Raw genomic sequence first — 16,709 nt, 5'->3', positions numbered from 1 at the left:
AGAACAAGAAGTTCATTTTTCAGAAATTTTCTTGCAATTGTTGTGTAAACTGGCTTAATTCCTTGCCATTTACTTTTGAAACAGCTACCATTAATCTGGGAAATGGCCCTGTTCCTGTGTTTCTCTGTGTGTGTGTGTGTGTGTGTGTGTGTGTGTGTGTACACGTGTGTGCGTGTGTGTTTTTGGGTGTGGAGGGGAAGGAATATTAATGAAAGGGGAGATTCAAAAAGACTACATGTACCTCCAGTAATGTAGACATAATCAGAGGAACTATAGACATTTCTTTGATCTTACTGCATAAAAATAGTCACTCGGTATTGGTTACTGCTTTTATCTTGATATGAATTGTTTGCTTTAAACAGGGTTATCGGTAGAAATGAGCAGCATAAGTCAAATAGTCATGTTCATTGTCAGCCCCCTGCTGGTCTGTGTATGACCTGACCAAAGGGTCCATATCTTTGTTTTCCTACATGGAGATTGTCACCAAACCTTTCCCCTCTGCCTAGGTGATATCATCTTGGGGAAAAGGGCAGAGTAATGGGCTAAGAACATTACATAAACACTCTTTGTTGCCTAACTTCCCCTAAACCATAAAATCTTAATAGGGTTTGAACTGTGATATTGAAAATCCAAATATAGCGATGTACCAGTGGGTGCTCCATGAAAACTGGATAGAGTGAGAGAGTGAGAGAGTGAGAGAGTGAGAGAGTGAGAGAGTGAGAGAGTGCTACTTCTGAAGACACTGAACGACATAAGTAAACATTAACTAAACCACACAGACAAAGTCTCGAATAACGAGACACTGCCTCCTGCATTGAGTCAGCATTTCCCTCCACACACCGCATTTTTCTAGGTGTCTGTTTAGCGTTTGTTTTTGGGGCGGGGCACGTGTGACTTTGTCTCCGCGGGGATGCTGCGCTGCGTTATACGGGCCTTTCATTACTGTAAGCTGCTCTTTCTCAGTGCGAGATGAATGAATGATGTAAGAGGCTCAGATGGCCTCGTCAGCAGGGGTGTAAGGCGTGCTGGGGGTGGGGGTGGGGGTGGGGGGGGTATAGGAGAGGCTCCTGGGCATTGCTGAATGGGACAAGCGCGGGGTAATCGTCCTGACAGTTCCCTCCCTGAAGGGGAGCCTGACGCCCAGGCTTTGGCAGAGAGCAGCGGTCATCATCAAAACGATTCCCCTCTCCTCTCCGTCCCCAGCAGTGAGTCCCAGCTCCCAGCTCTGTCCAAGCTGTGCGCAGTCGTGATCTAACTCCTGGGGTTTTATATTACTTATGTCCATTGGACATTGGGAGCCTGGTTAATATTAGGAGACACTGGGGTCTGAAGAGAATATAATTGGTGCACAATATCAGTAAGGAAATAAAATTAAATAATTCTTATTTAAAATGTTTAAAATTCTTCCATATGTGCTTGGTCTGTCATCATCGCTAAAGCTGCTTTATTTCAATGCCTCCCCTCATGCCATAATAACACACACACACACACTCAGAAATAAGGCTATAGTGGAGGCACACTTTCATTCTTTAAGGAAAAACTTAAACACATGTACCCTGAAGGTACAATAATGTTCTGTTTGACTAAGTACATTTTACAAGCGTGAATGGTACATATCAATTGTGTGTTGCTGGCTAGGGGTAAATATTTCTTTGTACCTTTGTACCTTTTTCATATCTTTTTTCAAAGTGTAGGGTAAAGAATAGTTGTTACTGTCTGCATCTTTTTAAAAAACATGTATTCATATAAAAATCATATACATCATGTATACGACAGAACGACGTTGCTCTGCAACTCCGTATGCTGGTAGCAGTGATCATGCATTCTCCTCTGTCTGCAAAGCCCCTGGTGATGCCTGAATTAGCTTTGCGTGTGAACGGCTTTGCGTGCTCACATTTTCTCCCACTGACAGATTGTATTCACATAGCTGTACTGTTGCTAAACAACCTCTTTCCACATGTACGTTTATGCTCCGCGCAGATCTTGCTGCGCTGTTTGGCGCGGGGTGTTACAGTCCAGACCTGTGCTGTGATGCGTTATATAATACTGTAGGCTACAGTGTAGTCATTTATCCATGTATCCCATAAAACAGAGCTTTTCGGATTATTTCACTGCCAAAAACGCGTTTCAGTCTTTTTAATGCAACGCATTATTATATAACTGCGGGCACCTATATGGACCCCCTTAAACAGAGGAATACTTTATAAGTAATGTATTGTTTAACAGGCATATTCCGTGCGTGAGGTTAGATTGTGGTAAATCTTCAAAAATCTCGGGACAAGTTTTTCTATTTCTTCCCTGTTGGTGTTAGCCTACCTTAAAATAAAGCAGAGTGAGTAACCCGAGCAAGTTCCTCTGAAGTCCAGTCTAACATACGTTTTACTGCCCTTTACACGTTGTGTTAGGCATATTTTAGAACTAATATGAAGTATGATAATGCTAATTCGTATAACTCGCAACTGTATGTTTCCAGGCTGCTGAATGATTTATACGCAATTCTAAATTAAGACAGAATGGCTGGGACAGCACCTCTCCGTATCAATTCAATGTAGAGATTAGAGTCACAGAACGCCGTTTTCAGTGCCTTTTAAAAACCCATTTCAGAAAAAAAGTGAAGGCACGATGTGTTCTTAGGTCTGGTTCAATTCAGTAGACATCAACAGCGGGGTCTGGAATATGTTCATTTATTTGTATTGAGTAAAATCGTAAGTTAGAAGTTTCGAGTTAGAATGTGTTGGACAAAAACACAGGTGTATTTTACACCTTATATTCACAAACCTAAACTCGGACCCAAACTCAACGTACTGCTTCTCCGTGTTACGCGCTCGCACACACGGGTACACGCGCGCACACATACACAAACGCACATATTCACAGAATGGTACCACATGTACTCACGCACGCTCTTCTTTGCCTCGCAAGAAGAAGAAAAAACACCCGTGAGGTCAGGATTTAAGAGTGCATAAATTACTTGCTACAAGAGCGGGTGGTATTACGTAAGACCTTTCGTCCGCTACAGCTGCGAATAACAGTGACAGCGGCGGAGTTGCGGAACGCCAGCTGGAAAGACCACTACAGTAAGCAAAGAGGAGACTCCAGGCAGTGCTAGAGAAATATACCCGTGAAAATGCAGGAATTTCACTCCTTGTTTTGAGAATTAAGTGAAGGGGAGGATCAGTGGGGAACTGGAGATTTCGCGAGAACAAAAAGGAACAACAAATCGTCTTTATCCCAGTGCCATTTGGCTTCCTACAACTGCCTGACTGTGAGGAGTCGTCGTTAGAAAACAAAAGGATCTGGGCATGCAGAAGTGAAGGTTATTCTTTCCAAGTTGAGGACACCCCTGAAATAGGTTTTGGCCCCACAACTGTGGGAGTGGGGCCAGGGAATATGAGTCGACTGTGGCCCTTTGTGTGGACGGTGTGGGGACTGAGGGTCACTATGGTCTGGGGGTCATCAGTCAGTCCCATCCTCCTCAAGACGACCCCTGTCCCATCTGTGGAAGATGCACATAATATCACGGATGCAATGACCAGTAATTACACAGGTGAGAGGCATATATTTCTTTCTTGAGTGCTGTTTTCTGGTTACCCTTAAAGCAATTCATGCATAGCAGAGGAACAGTGTGTTTATCTTGTGTGATACACTGTCTGTAATTGTGTACTTGCAGTCTGTCTACACAGCAACATTAAGCTCTGGGTAAAGACCATTTGTGTAAGACTTTATGTTGTGGCTTATGCTGTATGATTAACAGTGCACATGAACTGCCCTGGAGAGTGGGGTGGAACGATAGGGTGATTTAACATATAAATGACTTTATTGTGACTTGTGTGTTGTCTGTGTAAGTGCGCCTGGATGGTGCACACCCATACACACGTGCACCTATAAGACATGCACACAAAGATACACACACACACAGACACAGCAATCCAGCGTGCACTCACGTGCCTGCATGCACAAAAAAGACTGATAAGTGCTGAGAGAAACAAAGTTGTACAAATCCCCTTAAGGGTTTAAAAACACACAGTTGTTTCATAATAGAACAGTGTTAGACTGAAGGCTTCAGTGGTGCACAGCTCTGGTCAGCAGGGTTTAACATAAAGCCTCTGTTCTGCTTACTGACGGAACACACTGAACCGCTGGACTTCTGACAATTATTTTTCTCATGGTCCACTGCTACACTGTGTTCTTTCTAAGAGAATGCCCACAACAGGATATGCTTACTCTTGTTCAATTCACATTACATTCACAATGCATTTTCTGCGCTTGGAAACTTCAGTAATTAAAATTGTGCCACCAGCTGTGAAATAAGCTATTGACTGTTATCAATGTGTAGAATTACAGGTATAGGAGTGACTGATAAGTCTTTGTCCTTACTCCTTACTTGTATGGTGTTTTCACAGTACTTTTTTAAAAGAAAGCAGTGTGTATATGAGTTTTTACTTTACCTTTGGATAATTCAGTAGGAAAGTTAGTTTTTTGGATATGGATTTAAAGCAATTTTTTCAGCAGCTTCCAAGGCCATAATGCAACCCTTAAATTAAACAAAGTTAAATTGATTGTTCATTGTTAAAGACAGGGTGTATTGTGTAGTAGTACAGAGGACGTTCAGAGCGGGATCAGTCATTAGAGACAGAGAGAGAGCTTATTGTTGTCTTCAGTGTTTTCACCACCACACAAGGATGCCATCACATGACTTGAGCTTCTATTATGGTTGTCTTTCTCTTTCTCAGCACCGTCTTTACAAATTCAGAAAGTAGCATTTCATTAAGGATATACTGTAACTGTTAGTGGGTTGAGTGGCTTGTACTACTGATGCATTGATTTCAGTAGAGTGTCATTCCCTGTGGTCCTGTATCAAACCCCCCCCCCCCCCCCATGATGTCACATAATTGGCTGTAGTATTGATCAAGGAGGGAGGGCTTAATTCAGCAGGGTTGTCACTGTAAAACATCACAGAAGAGGATCAAAGGGAATGCCTGCACTCTATATTTCTGCCTATATATTTTTTACTTGTTTGCTTTGTAAAGCAAAATACTTTTTTTAGTGAAACAAAATAATATATGCTAATTTCATACATGTGCTATATCATGTTGCATATGGCGTATAGCCATCAGAGGGAATGACAATTCACAGTTGAGCTGGTGGACTGCAGAGTGAAATGAAGCAGCCAGGTATATATAATAGACAATATGTGAATATATTTTAATAAAAATACCTCATTGGTGTGTTTATAGTGTGTACATTTGGCAGCGTGCACAAAGATAGGACAGGTCTACAAAATGTGACAGGGCATTCCAAGTAGGAAGAAAAGCAATGAAGAATAGGGGTAACGGTAACAGTAATAGTTAAACACTATTAGATTCTCAATAAAAACGGACATTAATGGAATATATATTTATATGAATAACAATTATCATGATGTCAATGAGGCATTCATATTATCTTCAAGAGTTGAAAATGATGTGAATGTTCTAATTAATTTCACAAGTCCATTTCATTGTATATATGTGCTCTGTTGTATATTTTGTTGTTGTACGCATTACTGTATGAATGTTTTAACCCACTCCCAGCATGGTAGCGTACGTTTGATCCCTCTTGGACTTCTGTATCTCTCCTACAGAAAATTATCACTGTTTATTTTACTGTGTGGGTTCTAATAAATTAGAAGTGTATTCTCATTTTGGAATGTTGTATTTACTTGAGTACATAATCGAAGAGCTTACAGACACTCACTTGAACCTTCACCCCTGATAGTTATTCAGTCACAGAATTGTGACGGGCGATCTGCTTCACTTCACATTGGGCCTATTGCCAGGGTTGGCACAACAGGTGCTTTCTTGTAGTGTGGAGATAAGACCCTGCGGACACAGGAATGCTTGATGACAAGAAGGCCTTTCAGCCCACCCCGGCTTGTTATTTTGCCTACAAGATCCATCAAGATTTGAACCTGAACTACACATTGCCTGAGACACATGTGGAACTGCACATTTACTGTCTGTGCCGACACAGATTATGGGCACATGGGTTCTTGTGTCGTCACTGCCCATATGCTATAGGGGTCTTCATGGGTATTGCAACTTTCTGGATTTTATGAAGTGCCTTGGTTTGAGCGTAATGAGTTAATGCATTTGTCTCACAGTAAAGCACCCAGTGTTTGGGGATAATCTCAATTAAACGACCTAATGACAGACTACTTTATTTTCACTGGCCATTCATATCCGTACGCCATCTATTCAGAGACTGACACCCCCATCCCCCACCCTCCCCCCACACTGCCCTGTGCTGCTTGATTCTTGTTCAGAGGATGTACGCAGGTAAAAGGGATTACTTAATTACTTATGTCACAGAGCAGGGGGGAACAGGAATAACCATTTCTTTCAGCCCTGACGATGCACTCAGATGGATTAACACAGTGACGTGTTTTGCCACGGAACAGGGTCACATCCCGCACCAAATTGAACAAACCCCCAGTGAATGGCAGCAGTTAGAGATTTGGAGATTATTAAGGAGGCCTGTTTTTGAGCCAAACTGTTTTCCCCCGCTCCGTTTCTCAGTCAGCTAAAGTATGTTTTTAACAACTCAAGTTATTGCAACTTCATTTCTGACTTTTTCTAGATGATTTCCTTTTTGACGAATGCTCCAAGTACATGGAAAGATGACTTAAAGGGCAGCGTTCGAGCAGCACTGTTGTCTTTGTTCAACGCAAAGCTAATTTTCCAGTGTGGTTGAACTGGAGGCTGACTGCATATAGAATATCCCCTGTAAATTGGATACTTTCCCCAGTTTTTAGCCCTGGTATCAGACCAGGGTGCGAAAGGTTCTGGGAAGGTCAACTACATGAAATAAACAGTTTTGCTCAGTGAAGTGTGTTTTGACATTGACCGAAGGCCAATAGCGCTGCAGGCTCTTGATCAGGCACGTGCCCACTGTATTTCCCCTCTCAGCCAGCGCTGTGGTGAGCAGCAGACGCTGAGAGACGCACGTGTGCGGCCCGGGCACGTGCCTGGCAGAGCGTGCGTTACGAGCAGAGCCGCGTATGGCCGCCTCTCCCCGCGGGCCTCTGGGAAGGGAGTGATAGGCGTGCGCGTGCGGCGGATATGAGTAACGTCAGGCCGCTTCCATTCGCGGTGTCCCTCCCGCCCGCGGCTCTGGGCCCGACGTGCCCGGGCAGCCGGGGCGGCATTTTTTTCGGAAGCAGCCTCTCACGTCCAATCCCCGTTGCCTGCCTCGTCATCAGTGGTGGCTTTGCGGGATAAATCTTTAATAGATGGCCTAATCTTTATTTAATCACACTCCTCTCTGAGAGCCTCGCTGGTAGGCCCCCGAGGGGGAGAGAGAGAGGGAGGGAAAGAGAGAAGGGAAGAGAAGTAGAGAGAGGGAAAAGGGGGGGGGGTGAGGAGTTGTGGAGAAAAAGAATGGGAGAGTTGTTATACTGCAGAATCAGGTTTCCTCATGTCATCAAAGTTCTTTGGCAATGCACAGAATCGCCATGCCAGTTAATCTCTTCTGAATGAGCCTGGCATATAAGCTCTGCTCCTGTCACTGATCTCATTCTCTCAGACTGGCGGCTCCATGCTTGTGAGGATCATGTCAGGTAATGATGAGAACCGCAGTATGGATGGGAGACAGGAGATGGGAGATGCATCGAGAAAATCTCCAAGATTAACTTATACATGCCAGTCCTTTTATTGACTGCTGAGTGTGTATTTGTGCTGTTTTCTTTTGGTTAGCTGACCTACAGTTGCAAAATGAATTTTGATGGAAATGGGCATGCTGTTTCATAGGTTGCATGGTGGTGAACCCTGTCGCCACACAGCAGGAAAATCCTATTCAATTTGAGGGTTGAATCCTGGCTGGATGGGTTTCCTCTGTGTACTCTGGATAATTGGAGAGTCCAAATTGCTCATAGGTATATATGTGTGAGTGAATGATGTGTGTGTCCTGTGGATTGGAGACCTGTCCAGGGTGTATTACTGCGTCTTTCCTAGTGCATGCTGGGATAGGCTCTGGCCCCCCCTGCAACTTTGACCAGGAATAAATGGGTTAGATAATGGATGGATATGGGAATTCAAATGTGAAACTATTCTAACTACTCTTAAATTTAAAGCACCCTATACACATTGTTCCTACAGCTGGGAAAGAGTTGCACCATTTAACAATTGTGATTATGTACCATGGAAAAACACATGCGCCCTATATTTTTCATCGCAGTGTTCCCTCTGCGGTAGCTGCCTCTAACTGATCTCAGATTCTCCCAGACCTCCCAAATCTGTCACAACCCTGCAGCACATCGCGTGTCCTAATTTGCTAATGCAGCAACTGCGAGGGGAAGTTGGATCAGGGAAAATCAGTAGAGTGTGGGCTCATCAGCTCTCCCAGGCTCTAGCTGTGGTTCTTTGCCAGGGCTGTTTCAGGAGGCTGTGGTGCCAAGGATTTAGGGTCTTATGGAAATTTCAGATGAATCTGATAATCCAGCCAGAACACTGTTTTGACTCCTTTGACTGAGGCAGATGCACTGCATTGCACTGTAGGAGATGGGGAGAGACTGAGTCGGTTGATTCATGTGTATATATTTTTTATTTTATTGTAAAAAGTTTCTGTGTATGGTTCTGGCTGGTGGGGGGGTGGGGGTGGGAGGTGCATAGGCGATGGCATCTCACTGCAATGAAGAAGGAAACTCAAGAAGAGTAGAAAATAAAAGCAAAGACAACCCTGCAAGAGCAGGGAATACTTCATTTGCATCTGCTTGCCTGTGTATTTTTCCAAGGCTAATGTTAGCTTTGTCCTACAATAGTCTTATTGTCACTCACTGCACAAAGTGTGTGTGTGTGTGTTTGTGCTTTGTGTGTGTATGTGTGTGTTTATGTATGTTTGTGCTTTGCGTGTATGTGTGTATATGTATGCTTGTGCTTTGTGTATGTATGTGTGTGTGTGTCTGTGTTTGTCTGTGTGTGTGTGTGTGTGTGTGCGTACGTGTGTATGTGTGTATGTGTGCATCTGTATGTGTGTGTGTGTGTGTTTGTGCTTTGTGTGTGTGTGTGTGTGTCTGTGTGTGTGTGCACGCGTGACAGAGAGATCAGAAAAGCCCTCTCTGTCAGGATAGCTCATGCTCTCGTCGTGTGTCTCAGGGCTGCTGTAGAAATCCTGCCCATCTGTCTGATCTAATCTGGGAAGAGCGCAGAGCAGCCTGCTCTTAGCCTCTCTCCATGTGACAGGCTTTGCGCCGCTGTTTACCCTTCTGCTCCTCACCCTGGATGGTCTGTCTGTCTGTCTGTCCGTCTGTCTGTCCGTCCGCACAGGGCTGAGCTGTGTGTCCCTGCTCCCTCCCCGCCGCGGCTCCTTCTACGTGGAGAGTGGCACCGGCGTGTCGCTGGGATCCGTGCTGGTGTTCTGGTGCCGGGAGGGGTACCAGCTGGTCGGCAGTGAGAAAATCGCCTGCATCATCAGAGCCAGCACTCCCCAGTGGAGCAACTATCTCCCCGTCTGCGAAGGTGAGATGTCTTTCATCTTCGCCTCAGTTCGTCTTTCTTTCTCTTTCTCTCTTTCTTCTTCTCTCTCACTCGGTCACACTTGAGTCTGTGTGTATTTCTTTTATATAAACTCAGTAGTCCCGCAACCACTCCCCAATGCTATGCAAAAACAGGAAAGCAGTCCCCCAGGAAAAGGCCCCATTGTATGCACAGTACAGAGAGATCCAGGCAGCTCTGGTGGAGGAACATCCAAATCCCCATTGCACTTTCAGTTAATACACTTTGCCTCTGAGCTCAGTTCAGTTGTGAACCACTGGCTAATCCCTAATACCACTGCCAAAGGCTAGAGGCAAGGGATGATGGGTGGTGGGGGGTGGGGGATGTCGGTGAGGTAGGGGTTAAACGGTCACTCAGAGGACGAGTTCACTGAGTACCAAGACCTCGGGATAAAAGACCGGCCCAGTGAACAATCCCATCAGCGACAGACCCCCTCTTCGTTCTTTTTTGAGTTTAGTAAATACCCCCCCCCCCCCTTGTCCATCACAGCCATCCCCAGGCCGGAGGATCGTGGCCTGCGTGTGGCCGTGCTGGTGTCTGTGGTCAGCGGCATCGTGATCCTGGCCATGTCCGTGTCCTTCATCGTCTGCTGCCTGCAGGAACGCATCGGCAAGGAGAGAGAGTACCGACGAGACAGCAGAGCCAGGTACACACTTCACACAACTCACCTGACCCTACACACCTCTACTGCAGAGCCAGGTACACACTTCACACAACTCACCTGACCCTACACACCTCTACTGCAGAGCCAGGTACACACTTCACACAACTCACCTGACCCTACACACCTCTACTGCAGAGCCAGGTACACACTTCACACAACTCACCTGACCCTACACACCTCTACTGCAGAGCCAGGTACACACTTCACACAACTCACCTGACCCTACACACCTCTACTGCAGAGCCAGGTACACACTTCACACAACTCACCTGACCTTACACACCTCTACTGCAGAGCCAGGTACACACTTCACACAACTCACCTGACCCTACACACCTTTACTGTAGAGCCAAGTACACTCTTCACCAAATCATCTCACATTACACATCTCTACTCTAGAGCCAAACATGCACTTCACAGAACTCACCTCAACCTAACCTTGCACACCTCTACTGTAGAGCCAGGTACACACATCACATAACTCACCAGACCTTAAAGCTCTCTACTATAAATCACATTGGCTGCACATCTCTATTGTGAATTACATTACCTGCACATATGTGAGAGCCAGGTACAACCCGGCAGTGTAAAATACCTTAACTGCACCGGAGAGTCCTCACACTTCCTGTACCGACAGCAGGTGGATCTTTACTTGACATAACTCAAGAGCTGAATTGCAGAGCTGAATATTTACATATTATCAATTTAGACACCATTATATGTACAGACCCACCTCAGATTGAGTACCTTGCTCAAGGGTGGAAAAAAAAAAGTGTGTTGTGCAGGAATACAGAATTGAAACATGCAACTTTATAGATATGCGCTAAATTCCACAGCTGGCTCCATGTGCTGCTGCTGCACCATGTCCACACTGGAGCCCGCTCCTGGCAGACATACAGCACAGTTGAGCTTTCAGCGCACACCAGCCACATAAGGGATCACCGTACATGTTCTACCTGAGCTTACTGCACGCCTGCTCACGTGCTCCTGCATGATTTCAGCCTTATCACACGCATGAGGTCACACACATTATACTGTAGTCATTCGCTTTTTACAGCATGCATTAATATTTAAGCTGCCGTCACGTTGACCGTCATCTTAATGATAATTATGATGATCATCTGGATGCCGGAAAAGTCAAAGCGAGCAATAACAATTAGGACCGACCCCGTAGAGTCCCTCATGACACGGAGGGGGGGTTGTGAGTTCAAATCCAGATAAAGCAGCGGCGTTTAATAATTTGTGAGATTAAAGCAGAAGGCGTATGAAATTCATTTAAGCGATTCACCGGTGAAACGCGTTTTCCCCGCGACGTTTCCTGGCAACGTGCAGACACTCGCGCTCTTGTTGCGGAGTGAGCGAGCCGGTGCTACTCTGCTCTCTCCCGCGCAGGAAGAGGGACAAGCAGCGCTCCTCGTCTCGCAGGGGGGCGTGCTGGCTGGAGCAGGAGCACGGAGACTGGGAAGCCTTCCCCCCGCCCAAAGTCTTCCACCTGTCCCACCGCCTGCCGTCTGAGAGCCTGCTCTACCCAGAGGGCTACAGAGGCTACGAGAACCGCGGATATCACAGGTGGGCTTCTGATGCTTTTCATAGGTCCAGGCCCAGGACTTCGCTCTGAACATGCTGTATATTCAGGCCTTTTTGCAGTGTTTTTGAAGGCAGTTCAGAAATGAGCACATTGCTTGCACAGGACAGACTATCCTTTAGTAGCATTACATGGTTGGTTTTGACAGGGACGTCTGGGGGCCTGTTAAGGAGTACTAGAGTGTCCTTAGAAAAAACAATTTACTTTAGTGAAAATATTTTATTTGTACTTCCCTTACATTCCCTCTTACATTCATATAAAGTTAAATATTTCAACATGATATTGATTTTGTCTGGTTTTACTTTGTAAACCATTGTAGTAATGAAATGTTTATTTGGTGCCAAGTCGCTACACATCTAAACTGATTTATAACATAAAAAAATTACACTTTAGACATGCATCTATGTACTAGTGTGTTAAATATCAACTGCATTGCAGCTGGTAGTGGGTGTTAGGTAATGTTTCAATGGTTAACCATTGCTCAGGATGGGGGACTGGGGTCCTGAGGGTAGTCATTTTAGAGAGTCTTCTTTAAAAAGTTAAAAGAACCTAACTTAAGTACACATAATGTACTCCTCAAGCATTCAGTGTGACTGTGCTCTCACACAGAGATGAGAGCTTTATTTATCTGTGTTTCTGCCCCCCCCCCCAACAGGAGCCAAGAGAGTCTACTGAAGGCTTCTATCCCGGGGCTGTACTGCACCGAAAACCAGGTGTACCCTCACATGGTGCTGCAGAGAGTGCCCACCCCCACCGCTCCCATGTACCTGCATCTCCCCGCCCAGCCCACGGAGGTCCCTCCCCCTCCTCAGGTCATGTCCGCCTACGCCAACCCCGCCTACCACAGCAGCCCCCACGACACCCCGCACAGGCCGTGGCCATAGCAACTCCCCCCCTCAGCCCCACCCCCGACCCCCGCAGCCCCTCCCCTCCCCACCTGCCTTCTCGCTCTCCTTCTGGCGGCTGCGCGCAGTAGCCACGGCGACGGCGAGAGCGCTCCGCTGACAAGCTGCTGTGCCAGCGACCGTCCAGCGCAGGTTATGCAAAGACACGCCAGGGTGGCGTGACAATGAAAATGTTCCTTTCCTTGAGTATTTACATGTTTAACACAGTCGGAATACCCCTTTTCCAGAAATGAGAGGAAGAACATTTTTTTGACATCTATTTATAGTTTCTCTTCGGTGTGGTCATAATATCAGGTTTCTGTCCTCCCTCTTCATCCTCCTAGGAGACACCTGATCAGGTTGGATTAGCATTAAGCCCATGGCTGCTCCCTGTATGGCTTCTCATGGCAGTATTGTCACTCCACAAGAAGCACTTAACTGTGCGTATGCAAGTGATTGCCTCCTTATGTACTGCCAGCGGCCAGCCATATTAGATGATCAGACTGACAGAGGAAGAAACTGAGCTCAGGCTTAGTTGCTGTGGCTGATTGTTTTTAGGCTACCAGTCTGCCATGATTCATGCAGCTCCTCTTTAGCCTCTATAAGTGCAACCATAACCATAAAAAGAGGGCAGGCAATTCTTAAATCTGTCAGATTTGTCTTTTTTTTATTCTTTCATTTGAAGGATGAATTATCTGTATTAAGCACTGTTGTTTTGTTGTCATTGGCATCTTGATGATTTATCTGCCACAGATGAATAGCAAACAAATACAGTCACAGTGAAATATGTATGCACACAGTACAGAGTAATGGAGTTCGAGATGGCCTAGGAACCTATTGTCATCCCAGCATCTGTTATGCATTTGTTTTATAGAAATGTATAAATTTTCCTTAAAAATAAATAGATTTTATTAAATCTGGTGTTGGTTTGTTTTTCCTGCACAAATTAAAGATTAATCCTGCATCCAGCAGAATGCCGGTAAATGCACATGCACACATAACCTTGCACACAGTCTCTGGCATGTCCTGCTGGTTCTTGTAGCCCACAGTCTTGCTGGGCTGTGGCTCCAGTGAATTCCATTGGAAAACCAGAGGTACTGCGAGACAGAAATCTGTTGAAGCACTGCTCTGTGTACAGGGAATGGGGAAAAAATACACCAAAAAGCATTTCATTACAAATGACAAAATACCCCCCAAATTAATGTATCGGGAAAAAAACTTCAAAATACTAGTGCCAACATACAAAACGGTATTCTGAAAATTCATTTTCAAAAATACACCTCAATCATAACCCCAAAGAAGTCATTTTCTTTACTTATAAGTCATAACAAACTGGTACGCTTACATTTTAGACATTTAGCAGATGCTGTTATCCAGGGCAATGTGCATAGCTTACATTCTCTACGTGCCATCTGAGGTGGAAAATCCAGGTTAATAAAGCAAAAATCCTTCACATCCTGCATAGTTCTTCAGCCAGGAGGTAGAATTAATTGCTGGAATGCGCAGGCGGTGTTCATGGGTGAAAGAACCACATAACAGGGCTTCTAGTTTCTGACCCCTGGACTTTCCACCTCTGCATACCATCCATTTATACAGCAGGATATTTTACGGAAGCAATTCCAATGAACTAACCTGCTTGAGGATACAACGCCAGTGCCCCATCAAACCCAATCAAACCTGCAAGCTTGGAGTTAAAAGCCCAGTTTCCTGATTGTTATACTACATCGCTGCCTCGTAAAAATCATGGGAATTAGGCTTACTTGTTTATTTTTTTCACTTTGAAGCTAAGCCAGTTAATTACCCAGCGCTAGCTAACAATTGATGAAAATTGCAAAGCAGATTGATTGATAATCTAAGATATCATTCATTAATTTGGTAACATACAATTGCTAGCAAATGTGCAAACAGAACAGAAAGCTTCAGAGTGGAAATTCACATAAATGGTTTTGATACCTGCTGAACCCTTAATTTTGTAATACTAAATACAAGTTCATGTATGCACAAAAATGTATAACAGACATTTCTTGTGTAAGATTAATTGAATGTCTCCAACCAGGGGCAGCTCTCAATAAATAATTGGAATAGGCGACAGGCGAGGTATGGAAAAGCAAAATTTGTGTGAATAATTTAAAAAAAAAGTTATATATAACACAGTATATAATGCATCTTTACCTTTCAAAAGGTAAAACAAGACTAACCACATCCAAATAAGATAAAGTCGTTTAAGACCAGTGCAGCCTTTTTTATTGAAAGATATCCCATGTGTATGATCCATGTGTACCTCCGTGGTTGTATGCAGTGGGAACATGTTCAATAAACAGGGTTTCACTTACAACCACCTAAACGTAAAGTAGTGGCCTTCGGCCGCTCTGTGTTTTAGGTTCTGAAATTACTTTTGTGCTCACCAGCAACCACGTGCAATGACGTTAGAGTTTGCCAAGTGCATTTAATTTACATTTGGACCTCGCAATGAACTCTAGACCTGGCCCTGAAGGACAGCAATGCCTGCTGCCTTTAGCTTAAAACAGGAATTGTGGTCCATCATTGTATTGAATGGGCACAATATAGCTTCAAACTTCAGGTGCTATGGTTGAACAGGGATCTAGATGGTCAGCTTAAGCATGGTCTTCCTAGACATGACATACAGCATGTAGTATCCCTACTCCAAGGGAACATGGAAAATATGAGCATTTGATAGACAAATGTCTCTTGGAGACACTTTGAGAAGTGGGAATTTAAAAAAAAATCTTGGTTTGTTTTTCATTTGGGATGGGTTCTATTTGCTATGTAAACCTCAGATGCAGATGTAAAATCTCTCCCTGGCTCTTATTTGGTTCCTGCCAGATTTGTTCCAGTTGTCCTTTGTGAGGTCTTGCAAATGTTTTCTTGTTTATTTAAAAGAAGAAAAGCTGAGGTGTGGCAGAGGTGACGTGTGAACCTGGCTGGGGGGAGCAGCAGTGTTGTCTGATCTCTCAGTTCATCTTCTTTCTGTTCAGCTCCGTCCACAGACTTCACATCTGTTCCAACGAGAAAAGCAAAACAAAAGGTGAGTGTACTATGGGATTTATTCAGAAATATATTGGTGGTTATTGTCTTATTAAGAGGGTTGCAATGTCTGTTTGTCCACAATCAATGCAGGACTATACATTCTGTCTATTCTTGCTGGCTTAACTGCTTAACTGAAATTAGGGAAATTATTTATTTAGTCATTAAAATTTGTGATTTAGATTTTTCTATAACTTATACTTCTTGTGGATGTCTTTTTTTCCCAACTTATGCCAGAGGCTACTGCACATAAATACTTCTCTCAATAGTGAAGGGTAATTGCCTTTTGAACTATTGAACAAATATTGAACAAATGTGTTTTATTTGATAAAAAAAGCTAAACATCTTCAAAAAACTGCATTTAAATTGAATTTCCAACAAACATAGGCACTTGATTGGTTGAAATAATTTTTGCAAAATAACCCAAATTTATAATTGTGAAGAAAACTGAACAATCAGTCAACAATTGAAGCAGATTGTTTAAAACCTTGGAGTAGCAAAACGTCCCAGGCAGTACCTCCACAACGCTTCAGCATTCTCTAGATTCATTCATGAATTATGTTATGAATGCTCTCTGAAATATGGCAATTTTGACCAGATGCTTTGACAGAAAACACCATTATATGACAACATTATACTGTGCAATGACCACACCATGAAGCTGATGCATAAATTGTGTGATTGTGAGTTGTAATTGTATACACTGTTTACACAAGGCAGTGTAGTTCATTGTAAAAGTCTCATTATGCTCATACACTAGGAGGTATCTGTGGAGTGATGGTACTGACTATGTATTATCAGGGTCAACAGCAGGGGTTTCCCAATGGAGCAGTCTGGCGGGAAGATGTCCATAAAGGATCCCTTTGAAAACCATTTAAACTCATCATTGCTCCTCCTCGACTATAAATCCCCAGACTTTGATGTGGGTGAAATAGTGTACAAGTGTCAGAACATCTCCGCCTCAGACGTGTGGCTGGGCATCAAGCTCACCTCCCTGGTCC

The 16,709-nt window shown here is 44.2% G+C and overlaps 1 protein-coding gene across 1 annotated transcript; it reads left to right on the top strand.

Moving 5' to 3' along the window:
* The first annotated feature begins 2,810 nt into the window (after nucleotides 1-2,810).
* On the top strand, nucleotides 2,811-13,579 carry zgc:162331 (uncharacterized protein LOC793007 homolog). Its single transcript, XM_035426933.1, has 5 exons — nucleotides 2,811-3,547; nucleotides 9,303-9,494; nucleotides 10,020-10,176; nucleotides 11,587-11,763; nucleotides 12,435-13,579. The coding sequence occupies exons 1-5, from the start codon at nucleotides 3,391-3,393 to the stop codon at nucleotides 12,661-12,663; spliced, it is 912 nt and encodes a 303-aa protein (XP_035282824.1). The 5' UTR covers nucleotides 2,811-3,390; the 3' UTR covers nucleotides 12,664-13,579.
* The last annotated feature ends 3,130 nt before the right edge of the window (nucleotides 13,580-16,709 follow it).

Source organism: Anguilla anguilla, chromosome 7, assembly GCF_013347855.1.
Source record: "Anguilla anguilla isolate fAngAng1 chromosome 7, fAngAng1.pri, whole genome shotgun sequence".
Lineage (NCBI taxonomy): Eukaryota > Metazoa > Chordata > Actinopteri > Anguilliformes > Anguillidae > Anguilla > Anguilla anguilla.
Note: the sequence above shows the minus strand (reverse complement) of the source record. Positions and strands in the feature narration are given on the sequence as shown.

Excerpts from the sequence above, each read along its gene's own strand:
- zgc:162331 (XM_035426933.1), top strand. The coding sequence starts at position 3,391 with ATGAGTCGACTGTGGCCCTTTGTGTGGACGGTGTGGGGACTGAGGGTC. Across the intron at positions 3,548-9,302 it reads AATGACCAGTAATTACACAG|GGCTGAGCTGTGTGTCCCTG; the intron begins GTGAGAGGCATA and ends CCGTCCGCACAG. Across the intron at positions 10,177-11,586 it reads CGACGAGACAGCAGAGCCAG|GAAGAGGGACAAGCAGCGCT; the intron begins GTACACACTTCA and ends TCTCCCGCGCAG.